The sequence below is a fragment of the Prionailurus bengalensis genome, chromosome E4 (genome assembly GCF_016509475.1).
Source record: "Prionailurus bengalensis isolate Pbe53 chromosome E4, Fcat_Pben_1.1_paternal_pri, whole genome shotgun sequence".
NCBI classification, from domain to species: domain Eukaryota; kingdom Metazoa; phylum Chordata; class Mammalia; order Carnivora; family Felidae; genus Prionailurus; species Prionailurus bengalensis.
In genome coordinates, this window is record NC_057360.1 from 41097139 (window position 1) to 41111025 (window position 13887).

The following is a 13887-nucleotide window of genomic DNA, read 5'->3' on the forward strand; positions in this document are numbered from 1 at the left end:
AAGGCTCAAACCATTAGAAAGGCCCCTTATAGGGGCGCCTGGGTGGCTCAGTCAGTTAGTTAAGCATCTGACTTGGGCTCAGGTCATGATCTCATGGTTCGTGGGTTTGAGCCCCACATCAGGCTCTGTGCTGACAGCCCATAGCCTGGAGCCTGCTTCAGATTCTGTGTCTCCCTCTCTCTCTCTCTGCCCTTCCCCTGCTCATTCTCTCTCTCAAAAATAAACATCAAAAAAAAATTTTTTTTAATTAAAAAAAAAGGCCCCTTTTAAGCTCCAAAAATGACCTTCCTTATTGAGAATATTTGATTTTTTACAGTGTTTAGAGTAATAAAATATGGAATCCAATAGGTTTTCTAAATTTTAAAATTCTGCAGTTTCAAACATAACTAGCAATGTTCTGTGATCAAAAGATATCATCTGAATTGAGAAAACGGGTAATTTGACTAAACTGTTCTCCCTGATTAGTGCTTTCATTTACTTCAACATATTCCTACAAGGTCTAACTCACAAGGCAAAGGTTAATAAGTAGCCCACGGCAATAACTTTGGTTCTGATCAGACAAGAGTCTCCTGCTTTGATTATTTTTTTAGTTTGATTCTAAGCTTGCTGATAGAGGGTATTTAAATGCAGGCACAACAAAACAGAGTAACATCAAAATATTACCACTGAATCTAATATGAATTTCAAGTAACTAACACTTCTTCATAATAGGGCCCATAATTATCATAAGAAACATTTATAAAAGCAGGTTCCCAATTGTAACTACTTAGGGTATAATGTATCATCTATGTTGGGATAAGATACAGTGAAATAATAATCTTCTAGAACTCCTGCTCTATGGGTACCATTACTACCATATAGTCTCACAACTGGTACAGAAAGAATCCATAGAAGAGGGGTGGAAACAATAGCAACCAAAACAGAGTAATTAAGACAACCTATGTCTAACATCTACGAAATACGATGCACTAGAAAATAATACTGATGCAGATTACTTGATACTCTTAAACAAGTAATAAATCTACAACTGGTACAACCGCCTAAGTATATTAAGTATTCTGTTCATTCTAATTAAATTCATACATTGATTTCATCTGGAAATATTAACTAAGTTAGTATGGAATACCACCCTCCATTCTGTAACAAGTCCTCAAATTGAGCATTTAGAGTATATTTAAAAAAATTTTTTAATGTTTATTTATTTCTGAGAGAGATAAAGTGGGGGAAGGGGCAGGGGGAGGAAGGGCAGAGAGAGATGGAGACACAGAATCCAAAGCAGGCTCCAGGCTCTGAGCTGTCAGCACAGAGCCCAACGTGGGGCTCGAACTTACAAGCTCTAAGATCATGACCTGAGCTGAACTTGGACACTTAACCAACTGAGCCAACCAGGTGCCCCAAGAGTATATTTAATAAAAACATGCAGATGGGAACAAAACCTGCCTATCATCTAAATTAAACTCTTTCAGGGGCACCTGGGTGGCTCAGTCCATTAAGTATCCAACTTCGGTTCAGGTTTGTGAGTTGAAGCCCCACACTGGGCTCTCTGCTATCAGTGCAAAGCCTGCTACAGATCCTTTGTCTTCCCTCTCTCTCTGCCCCTCCCCTACTCACTCTCAAAATAAACATTAAAAACAAATAAATTAGCCTCATTTATATTTTTTTTAAATTTTTTTTTCAACGTTTATTTATTTTTGGGACAGAGAGAGAGACAGAGCATGAACGGGGGAGGGGCAGAGAGAGAGGGAGACACAGAATCGGAAACAGGCTCCAGGCTCTGAGCCATCAGCCCAGAGCCCGACGCGGGGCTCGAACTCCCGGACCGCGAGATCGTGACCTGGCTGAAGTCGGACGCTTAACCGACTGCGCCACCCAGGCGCCCCGCCTCATTTATATTTTTATATTAACTTTTAAAAAAAATATTTATTTAAGTAATCTCTACACCCAACATGGAACTTGAACTCATGTCCCCAAGATCAAAAGTAACATGCTTTTATGACTGAACCAGCGAGTATGTATGATCGTGCGGATATGAACTGAACTGAATCAAGAAAATTTTATTAAGTGGATGGTCAGAAATTCAGAACTCCTAGGGGCACCTGGGTGGCTTGGTCAGTTAAGCATCTGACTCTTAATATTGGCTCAGGTTGGGACCTTGTGGTCGTGGGATCCAGCCCCAATGTCAGGCTCCCCACTGAACATGGAGCCTGCTTGGGAGGCTCTCTCTCTCCCCTCCCCCACCCCCGCCCTTCCCCCTTTGTGTGCATGTGCTTTCTCTCAAAAGAAATAAAACAGTTTTTTAAAAATTCAGAGATTATATATGTGGTCCCTATCTCCCACACTAAGTCTAAAACGGTTCCATAAACTATGGTCTGCTTCATTCTGTAAGAACTTTAGAGATCTAAGGTAAAATCAAGCTCAGAAACTTTTCAGAATATATGTGAAAAGCTTTATTATTTTGTTCCAAACCACAATTCCAAACACACACCTGATATGTTTGCTTTGTATCTAATGCGAATATATGCAGACTAATTTTAACTATTATTTGATAAACTGGGATTTAGAGGTAACTGTTACCACAGCATGAGGACACCATCCTACAAAGACAGAGCAATATGCTGAGACAGCTAGAAAATATAGGAATACAATAGTGAGGCTTATGTCCCACTATACCAGGACTTCACTGCTCAACATTTCTCAAATTTCCCAAAACTTACTCTAGGTTTCAGTTCACCCTTTTGAAACAATTCCTTCACTAGGCATCTTTTTTTTCCCTTAATATTAAGACTTTATTTTTTTAGAGAAGTTTTAGGTTTATAGCACAATCAAGATGTGAAGGTAGAGATTAACTGTATATGCCCCACCGTCACACATGCACAGCCTCCCCCGCTGTCACCATCCTCTGCCAGAGTAGTAGTATATTTGTTACAACTCATGAACATACACATCATTATCACCCATAGTCCATAGGTGACATTAGGATTCACTTGTGGTATTGTACATTCTATGGGTTTAGACAAACCTATAATGACATGTATAGTATTTTCATTGCCCTGACAATCCTTTGTACTGTGAATATTTTTCCCTCCCTCTCACCCCCAAACCTCAGGCAACCACTGATCTTTTTAGTGTTTCCATAGATTCGCCTTTTCCAGAATACCATACGTGCCTTTTCCAGAATACCATACGGTTTGGAATCTTACATTATATGTAAGTATATGTATGCAGCCTTATCACGTTGGTTTCTTTCACTTAGTGATGTTCCTCTCCTTGTCTTATCATGGCTTGAGATCTCATTTCTTTTTAATGCTCAATAGAACTCCATTCTCTGGATATAACACATTTCATTTATCCATTCACCTCCTGAAGGACAGGTTGGCTGCATCCAAGTCTTGGCAATTATGAATAATAAAGATGCTAAAAACATCCATGTGCAGGTTTTGTGTGGACATAAGTTTGCAACTCTTTTGTGTAAATACCAGGGAACATGACTGCTGGATCATACGATAAGAGAGTATGTTTGGTCTTCTAAGAAACGGCCAAAGTGTCTTGTCTTCCAAAGTAGCCGTGCCATTTTGCACTTCCAGCAGCAATGAATGAAAACTTCTGTTATCCTCACCAGCATTTGTGCTGTCAGTGTTCTGTCTTTCACCATTCTAATAGGTGTGTGGTGGTATCTCATTGCTTTTGACTCTTTTTAAAAATATACGTATTCCAGGGCACCTGGGTGGCTCAGTCGGTTAAGTATACGACTTCGGCTCAGGTCATGATTTCACAATCTGTGAGTTTGAGCCCTGCATCAGGCTCTGTGCTGACAGCTCAGAGTCTGGAGCCTGTTTCAGATTCTGTGTCTCGCTCTCTCTCTGCCCCTGCCTCCCACCTTGCACTCTTGTCTCTCTCTCTCTCAAAAATAAACATACATTAAAAATATTAAAATACATATATATGTATTCCAATTATTCTTTCCTCCAAGAATTATTTCCAAAAATCAGAAATGGGCCAAAAATTAGGTACAAAAAATAGCCATCATAGTATAATAAATACATATACTGGAACCAACCTAAACATTCAACAACAGGAGGAAATCAAGGTCTGGATATAAAAACGAATACCAAAACACCTAAGTGGCTCAGCCAGTTGAGTGTCCAACTCTTGATTTTGGCTCAGGTCATAATCCCAGGGTTGTGGGATCGAGCCTTGCATCAGGCTCCATGCTCAGCATGGAACCTGCTTGGCATATTCTCTCTCTCGTTCTCTCTGTCTCTCTCTCTCTCTTGCTCTCAGCCCCTCTCCCCTGCTCGTGCTCTCTCTCTAAACAACAACAAAGACAGAAACACACACACACACACACACACACACACACACACACACACACAAATGGAATGCTACTAGATCTTCAAAAATATTCAATGACATGGCAAATGCTCACGATATGCTAAACAGAGAAAAGGTAGAATATAATACTGTATATGAAGAATACAATCCCAGTTTGGGTATATATGCATAAAAATATCCTTGAAACGAAAAACAGGTGAGAGGATCAGGAGGTTTTATTGTCAACAGATTCTGCTTTGTTTTTAAGCCTTCTGCAATGAATACCTATCAGGGCCTCGAACATACCTGGTACACAGCAGACCGCTCAATAAGTATTTATCTGTGTTGTAGATTAATGTTTACAAAAGGTATCTTTAAATACCTATTCCTCTCAGACTACGATTGAGTAAATGCTTTAAATACCTATTCCTCTCAGACTACGATTGAGTAAATGCTTATGTGTTTTTCTTTTTTTTTTAATTTTTTCTAACGTTTATTTATTTTTGAGATAGAGAGAGACAGAGCATGAACGGGGAAGGGTCAGAAAGAGGAAGACACAGAATCTGAATCAGGCTCCAGGCTCTGAGCTGTCAGCACAGAGCCTGACGCGGGGCTCGAACCCACGGACCGTGAGATCATGACCTGAGCCAAAGTCGGCCGCTCAACTGACTGAGCCACCCAGGCGCCCCAACTTATGTGTTTTTCAATTATGAAACTATACTGCCTCTCCAAGTATGAGGAGATGTTTTTAAAATGTTGCAACCCACAAAGCAAGCAGACGCTCTCTTTTCTCTTACTCACTGTGAATTCCATACTCAAACAGAAAGGTTAATAAAGAGAAAAATCTATTGTAGCCAACTGTATGTAAATCAAATCTCTATAAAACAGAGGCATAAAGGTTCCACATAAAATGTTCTAAATTTCATCCCTGAGTTCATTAAACATTCACACATGTATATTTAAGAGCAATGACAACTTTCTGAATATCAGACTGGTCGTGTTCTTCCAGGCTAAAAAGAAAGCTCCCCTGGAATCAAGAAGGAAGAAAGGGAACAAAAATGCAATGTTACAAAAATCTAAAGGATTTGAGCATTACAGATGGTATGTCTACAATATCAAGACACAATTTTGATTAGTAGTTTACCCTCTGAAAGTATGTCATTATCTTTCTACTTCTCTATAGCACAGTAACAATTCTTAAAATTATAGAGCTTACTGCTCTTGCCTTAGAATAACTCAAAGGGTATCAACCGACAATGACACTCTTCTTTCTACCACAGTCTTGAAATAAGTTCTTATAATACTGTTTTACTTTAATTACAACAAAAGTTCTTATCTGAATAATTTGACAAATACCATCTTTATAAGAAAACAAACATGGCTACACAGGAACTGTTAGAAGAGGGATCCATTAGCAATTCAGTATTATCAAATCCCCTACCTTTTACCCCATCAGCATTCTATCTGAAAATCTCCTTGGAGCTCTCAGCTGGCAAGACAACAGATAGGCAACTTCTTTCACAGGTCGTATTTTCACATGGCAACTAGTAATATGCACTACCATAGTACGTGAGTGCAAAAGCATGAGCCATAACACGATAATAACGTACTTGTAGTAAGGAAGACACAGCCTTAGTGAAATAAAACACAGACTTTGGCTTCTGACAGAAGCAAAAGGATATTTCCTCTACAACCTTGTTCATTACAAAAGCAAACTTCTAAGTATGGCTGCTCACAAAACACAACAGCAAAAACACTGGAGGAAAAATTCACAAAACAAAGTCTTCTCAACAATGTCTTCCACAAAGAATTAAGGCCTATTCATTCACCGTAAAAGATAACATACCAATAAGCAGTGAAATAAAATAGGTTAAGATCGGACTCACTCTCAAACTGTCTCCTGACAGGAATAAGTTGTAGGGGTTGAGGATTCGCTCATAATGCCCTCTGATATGGGAGCCCACAGCTTTGCCAGGAGCAAATCCCATCTTGGTGGCAATTTTGGTCCATTTTCTATCCTTGCAAACAACTGCAAATCCACCTTCTTCTGCAACTAACTGTTAAATAAAACAGGAAAGAAATTAGAAACACATACATAGAAATCACTTCTAATTCCCTTGTACCTAGGTATGACTCTGAGAACAACATGTTCTTGGCTGCAGTAATTTTTTTTTTTTTTTTTTTTTTTTTACTTTTTTTTTCTTAATTTACATCCAAGTTAGTTAGCATATAGTGTAACAATGATTTCAGGAGTAGATTCCTTAATGCCCCTTATCCATTCAGCTCATCTCCCCTCCCATGGCTGCGGTAATTTTTAAAAATACATTTTCCGGGGCACGTGGGTGGCCTGGTTGAGCATCTGACTCTTGATTTTGGCTCAGGTCATGATCTCACCATTCATGAGATAGAGCCCTACATCAGGTTCTATGCTGACAGTGGGGAGCCTGCCTGGGAGTCTTGCTCTCTCCCTCTCTCTGCCCCTCCCTTGTTCATGCTGTGTGTGTGTCTCTCTCTCTCAAAATAAATTAACATTAAAAAAAATACATTTTCCAAGCCAAACAAAAATATGTATGTATTATTAATTTCAAGCTAGAAAATTAAAATATACCCATAAACATGTTGTACCCCCAAAAACTACTTCTCAGTTCCCCAAAGCAGTCAAGATTTTCCAGGAGGAAGAACTACATCGACAATTAAATCTCTAATAAAGAACGAATCCTAGTACTTGGTTTAACTCTGTGACCCTTAAAACTCTCCATAAACTAAGGAGGAGGAAAAGATGGCACCATTTGTTTGGCAAGAATATAGGCTTTACACTGAATGAACCTGAAGTTAAAGTACTGAATTATGACTCAACCTTTAGAGTTTGGTCAATTTTCTCCCTGAGCGTCAGTTGTTTTAACTCCAATAAAACAGAAAGGAGATCTTACGGAACTAATAAAGTTTTAAAATGACACACACAAGGGCGCTGGGGTGGCTCAGTCGGTTAAGGGGCCGACTTCGGCTCAGGTCATGATCTCGCGGCCCGTGGGTTCGAGCCCCGCGTCAGGCTCTGTGCTGACAGCTCAGAGCCTGGAGCCTGTTTCAGATTCTGTGTCTCCCTCTTTCTCTGACCCTCCCCGTTCATGCTCTCTGTCTCAAAAATAAATAAATGTTAAAAAAAAAATTTTTTTAATAAAAATAAAAATAAATTAAAAAATAAAATGACACAAAAATGGTGGCAAAAAATATTCTATAAGATAAGGCTTTCAAGGCTTTCAGATGTGACACGTAGAGCCCAATCAATCACTAAAGTGAATGGAGAATTTCATTTTACATATTTCAAACAAAAAGTTTCTTTTTAAAGTGAAGATCAAATTTATGCTGGCATAAAAGATACTAAATGAGGGAAATGGCCATTATCCTCTTACCTTATTGAGCTGAAACAAGTCCAAGATCTTCCTTTCCACATGTGGAATTTTCAGAGTGCTTCCCTGTAACTCCCAGTACTTTGCAATCTGGTCCAAGAAATTCAGTTTTACTCGAGTTTGAGCCTAAATGACACAGAAGTGAATTTTAATCTTACCCAGCTTATTTTAAGACTCCTACCTATGTGTGTGGTATTTTCACTCTTAGAATATTTAAGTGAAATATCACTTCTGAATTCAATAGAGAAACGGCCAAAAAATACACAAAAGAAAGCTGGTTAAATAATTATACATGAACTCAACAAAAATTTAATTCAGCCCCTACCATGTGTCAGGCAGAGTTAAAAACTCAGTAAGCCTTTCCTTAAGTAGGCACTCTGAAAAGTACTTCATTTAAGGAATTCTATAAGCACAATTTTATTATTGATTAAAATTATATCACAAGCTTCTATATGTCCCTCTTAGTCTTTTTACAACTGGGGTATTTTAAAGGTCTGTTCTTTCCAAGTACAAATTTTCTAATTTTCTCAAACACAAATCTAAAAACAAAATTACAACAGTGATTTCATACCAATTTTAACAAGTCCTGATACGATAAAGGATAGCCAGGGAAAATTTCTTAAATGTTATTCCTTTAACAGATTATTATTATTGTCTATAAAGTCATTAAAAACTTTTTTTGTCCAAAAAAATTCTGTTGGTCATTTTTCTTTCCCCTTCTTGAATATTAAATGGAAGTCAGTCAATTTTAGGAGTTTTACCTTGCTCAAGAACAAAACTGAAATGAATGTTCAGATGTTCCACAGTCTAAGACTTCAAAGTTAGTACTCATTTCCTATCCTTCAAGCTCAACTTGAAAATACAGACACAAAATACAGAAATTCTGGGATTCCACAAAATCCATTTGTGTTCCATTTATGTTAAAAATGTTTGGTTTTTTTATAGAAAAACAAAACATGATTCAATATGAAAATCAGGTTAGCAAAACATTAATAAAAACACTACCTCCAGGTTATCAATACCCAAGCCTTATTCACCCTGCACTTTAGAGTTTCAGTAGCCTAGAGACTGAAGAAAAATCACCTCTTCTCTTGAAAATTCCCAGTATTCCTCAACCCCCCCCCCTCAGGAAATTAAAGTGTATTATTAAATCTAAGTGAAGATGTGTATTTGGAAGAAAATTACAGCTGGAGATTCTTTTCCATTAGATGGTTCTCAAAGTACATTCCTTTCAAAACCTAAATTATTGTGGATGCCACCTAAATTTAGAAGTATTTAAATGAATTAATAGGTCAACAAGGATTGACAGAAATTAGTGTTTTTAATGAAATCTAGCATAAAAAAAAATTAAAAAAAAAAAAAAAACGGGGCGCCTGGGTGGCTCAGTCAGTTAAGCATCCGGCTTTGGCTCAGGTCATGATCTCACGGTTTATGAGTTCGAGCCCCACGTCAGGCTCTATGCTGACAGCTCAGAGCCTGGAGCCTGCTTCAGATTCTGTGTTTGCCTCTCTCTCTCTCTCTCTCTCTCTCTCTCTGCCCCTCCCCCCCCCTGTCAAAAATAAACAGTAAAATAAAAAATTTTTTGAATGAAATCTGGTTGGCTGCAAATGTCCTTAATGTCATTTGTTTTACCATGATTATCCAACTATTGGTCAAATTTTAGCTTCACTAAAACCACTAGATTTGTGACTGATTCCTCCAAGAAAACCCCTCTGAAATACAGGCAACCAGAACAGTAGTTAAGACAATACCTCCAATTCATTCAGCCTCTGGATACGTGGGGTAAAATGAAGTTTGTCAACATCACATGCAAATGGTGGCTGCCAATCCTAGGGAGAAGCAAAGGCTTTTATCAGAAGAATTTATAATTCTGACATTCAAGAAATCATGTTAAAACCCCAGTTAAGTAAAACACAAGTTACCTCCTACCAGTAAAATAAAACAGAACATGGGTAGTACTTTCTCAATCTTCTTTGCACCAAAACAGCAGAATATGTATGATTACCCTTCCCCATACAAATGATACATCCTGCATGCACCCCTCCTCACACCCTTCCAAATAAATAATGTCACTGAATGTCAAGCTGTTGAAAAATCACTGACTTTTAAGTTTATTACTTATTTTGTAAGTAATCTCTACACCCAACATAAGCCTCCAACTCACACTCCCAAGATCAAGAGTCGCATGCTCCTCATAATGAGCCAGCCAGGAGCCCTGGAACATCACTTTTAAAGAGACTGATTCCTCTATTCCACAGAAGTTATCCTTTTACAAAATAGCTATATTAATATTAAATCATCTATAAACTATATTTTTATATATGTAACCTAGTTACTTTTACTTTTATTATAAAATTAAGAATAAGTTCTTGGACATGGGATGGCAGAGACTGCCATCCAAAGCTCATGTTAAGGATGATTCTTTAAAACATCAACTGCTACAGATTCTTAGAAGAACTGTTATCATGAAGAAATAATCAGACAATAAGGAAAGTATGTATGGTATCAATCACTAGACAAAACTGGAAACTTAAATTTCCACAATAAGAGAATGGTTAAAGGAATAAAAATTATGCTGTGTTAATGGGTACAGAGTTTCAGTGTGCAATAATGAAAAGGTTTTGGAGATGAATTTTTGATGATGGTTGTATAGCACTGTGAATGTACTTAACATCACACTAAATTGTACCTTTAAAATAATTACAATGGTAAATTCAGTATTATGTTTAATATTTTAACACATTAAAAAAGCAAAAAGACAAAAAACTTATGCTGTGGTATAGTTCTGTTTATTGACATTGAAAGATTTCTTTACATATGTTAAGAAGGAAAAGAGGGACGCCTGGGTGGCTCAGTCGGTTGAGCATCCGACTTCGGTTCAGGTCATGATCTCACAGCTCGTGAGTTCGAGTCCCATGTCAGGCTCTGTGCTGACAGCTCAGAGCCTGGAGCCTGCTTCAGATTCTGTGTCTCCCTCTCTGTCTGCCCCTAACCCACTCACATTCTCTCTCTGTCTCTCTCAAAAATAAAAATGAGAACATTAAAACAAAAGAAGAAGGAAAAGAGAGGCTATGCAACAGAAAAATGAAACCTGGAAAAATATACAGCAAAAATAGGATTTTTATAGGTGATTTTCTTTTGCTTCCTTAGCCATTTGGAATACAATCTGAAATATATTTCATACATTAAATAACACCTATTAAATAATAAATAAGTTACTTCAGGGGCACCTGGCTGGCTTACTCAGTACAGCATACAACTCTAGATCTCAGGGTCTTGAGTTCAAGCCCCACATTGGGCATGGAGCCAACCTAATAAATGAATCAAACAAACAAGTAAATAAATTCAGGTTTAGAGAACAAGTCAGTACAAGGAAGCTCACAGTCTTTTATTCAATTTCATATCCAGACGTTTGTTCTAAGAAAATAATTCACCCATAGTCAACAAAAAACATGCATGAAATTAACTACAGTATTATGTTAAGATATGATTGGTATTATAACAACACTGAATACTGCACAGCATTTGAAGTTCTAGATCTACAGGGGGCACCTAGGTGGCTCAGTTGATTGAGTGTCCGACTTCAGCTCAGGGCCTGATCTCACAGTTTGTGAGTTCAAGCCCCACATCAGCTCCCTGCTGTCATCATGGATCCTCTGTCCACCTCTATTTGCCCCTCCCCCACTCATGTACGCTCTCTCCGCAAAATAAATAAAACATTAAATAAATGAATTAATTAATTAAATTCTAGATTTGCAAAAAACTCATACCAGCATATAAGAAAACACAGAAAAATGGGCAAATTGTGTTAACAGCAAGAAAAAATGGCCAACTGTAAAAAGACTGGTGTCCAACTTTACACAAAATTCAAGAAATACACAAGATTCTCTCGTTTTTACCTACCAGGTTAGCAAAGACTTAAAATATACACACCACCAGTATTAGCAACATGTGAGGTAATGTGGACTTTGACGATTAGTATGTTTTTTGGAGATCAATAAGAAAGCATCGTATTTTTAAAGGCCTACTGAGCCAGCAGTTCCTCAAGTGAGAATTTACTCTCCAAATATTTGTTGCCATTCACAACACCAAGATACAGGCACAAGGAAATTCACCACAGAATTGTTTTAACTTAAAACCTTAATATTACGTCCAAAGAAGACATCCAGATGGCCAAGCGACACATGAAAAAATGCTCAACGTTACTTAGCATCAGGGAAATACGAATCAAAATCACAATGAGATACCACCTCACCCCTGTCAGAATGGCTATCGTTAACAACTCAGGCAACAACAGATGGTGGTGAGGATGCAGAGAAAGGGGATCTCTTTTGCACTCCTGGTGGGAATGCAAACTGGTGCAGCCACTCTGGAAAACAGTATGGAGGTTCCTCAAAAAATCAAAAATAGGACTACCCTATGACCCAGCAATTGCACTACTAAGTATTTATCCAAGGAATAGAGGTGTGCTGTTTCAAAGGGACACATGCACCTCAATGTTTATAGCAGCACTATCAACAATAGCCAAAGTATGGAAAGGTGGCAAGAGCCCAAATGTGCATCGATGGATGAACGGATAAAGAAGATGTGGGGTGTGTGTGTGTGTGTGTGTGTGTGTGTGTATAAACAATGGAGTATTACTCGGCAATCAGAAAGAATGAAATCTTGCCGTTTGCAACCATGTGGATGGAACTAGAGGGTATTATGCTAAGCAAAATTAGTCAGTCAGAGAAAGACAAATATATGACCTCATGAGGACCTTAAGATACAAAACAGATGAACATAAGGAAAGGAAAGCAAAAATCATATAAAAACAGGGAGAGGGGGGCGCCTGGGTGGCGCAGTCGGTTAAGCGTCCGACTTCAGCCAGGTCACGATCTCGCGGTCCGGGAGTTCGAGCCCCGCGTCAGGCTCTGGGCTGATGGCTCAGAGCCTGGAGCCTGTTTCCGGTTCTGTGTCTCCCTCTCTCTCTGCCCCTCCCCCGTTCATGCTCTGTCTCTCTCTGTCCCAAAAATAAATAAACGTTGAAAAAAAAAATTAAAAAAAACAAAACAAAAAAAAAAAAAAAACAGGGAGAGGGACAAAAACATAAGAGACTCTTAAGTATGGAGAACAAACACTGAAGAGGTTGTGGGAGGGGGGGATGGGCTAAATGGGTAAGGGGCATTCTAGAATGTACTCCTGAAATCATTGTTGCACTATATGCCAACTAACATGTATGTAAATTTTAAAAAATAAATTTAAAAAAATTTTTTTAAACCTTCATATTGGGGCATCTGGTGGGGTATGCCTGGGTGGCTCTGTTGGTTAAGCTCCAACTTCAGCTCAGGTCATGATCTACATGGTTCGAGAGGTTGAGCCCCACGTCAGACTCTGTGCTCACAGCTCAGAGCCTGGAGCCTGCTTCGGATTCCATGTCTCTGTCTCTCTCTGCCCCTACCCCACTCGCATTCTGTCTTTCTCAAAAATAAACATTAAAAAAATTTTTTTTAAATATTAGGGCATCTGGCTAGCTCAATCAGTGGAGTATGCAGCTCTTGATCTCAGGTTGTAAATTCAAGCCCCACATTGGGTGTAGAGATTACTTATTTAAAAAAAAAAAAAAAAGACCTTCATAAACCTATCAATGGAGAACAAAGTAAATAAATTTGACACACCTGTAAGTAGCAAATAAAATACTCTGCAGCTGTAATAAGGAAAAAAAGATCTAGATGTTCTAAATATAGAAAGATAGCCAAGACTGGATGAGTGAAAAAAACTAAAACATGTAAAATTGTGCCAATAGTATTACATATATGTAAACTTTGAAGATTATCAGATTAGGAGGGGGGCAAGAGGTTACTGTTATTTCAAATCTATATTGTTAGAACTTATTACTATTGGTTGCTTTTATTTATTTGCTTTCAATTTTTGTTTTAATTCTAATTAGTTGATTGCTTTTAGTTTAAAAGTAAAACAGGGGTGCCTGGATGGTTTAATCGGTTAAGCATCTGACTCTTGATTTCAGCTCAGGTCATGATCTCACAGTTCGTGAGTTCAAGCTCCACTTCAGCTCTGGGTTGACAGTGTGGAGCCTGCTTGGGATTCTCTCTCTCTCTCCCTCGCTCTCTGCCCCTCCCCCACTCACTCAAGCACACCCACTCTTTCTCACTCTCTCTCTCTCAAATAT

The 13887-nt window shown here is 38.3% G+C and overlaps 1 protein-coding gene across 3 annotated transcripts in view; it reads right to left on the minus strand.

The window, feature by feature from the left end:
- The window catches only part of KDM5B (lysine demethylase 5B), an 81318-nt gene that overhangs the window by 43528 nt on the left and 23903 nt on the right, over positions 1-13887 (minus strand). For all 3 annotated transcript variants that reach the window (XM_043568145.1, XM_043568144.1, XM_043568146.1), the window contains exons 2-4: positions 9470-9547; positions 7722-7844; positions 6198-6368 (exon numbers count right to left, since the gene is read on the minus strand). In XM_043568145.1, the coding sequence (XP_043424080.1) occupies positions 6198-6368; positions 7722-7844; positions 9470-9547 (372 nt within the window). The remainder of the gene's footprint in view (positions 1-6197; positions 6369-7721; positions 7845-9469; positions 9548-13887) is intronic.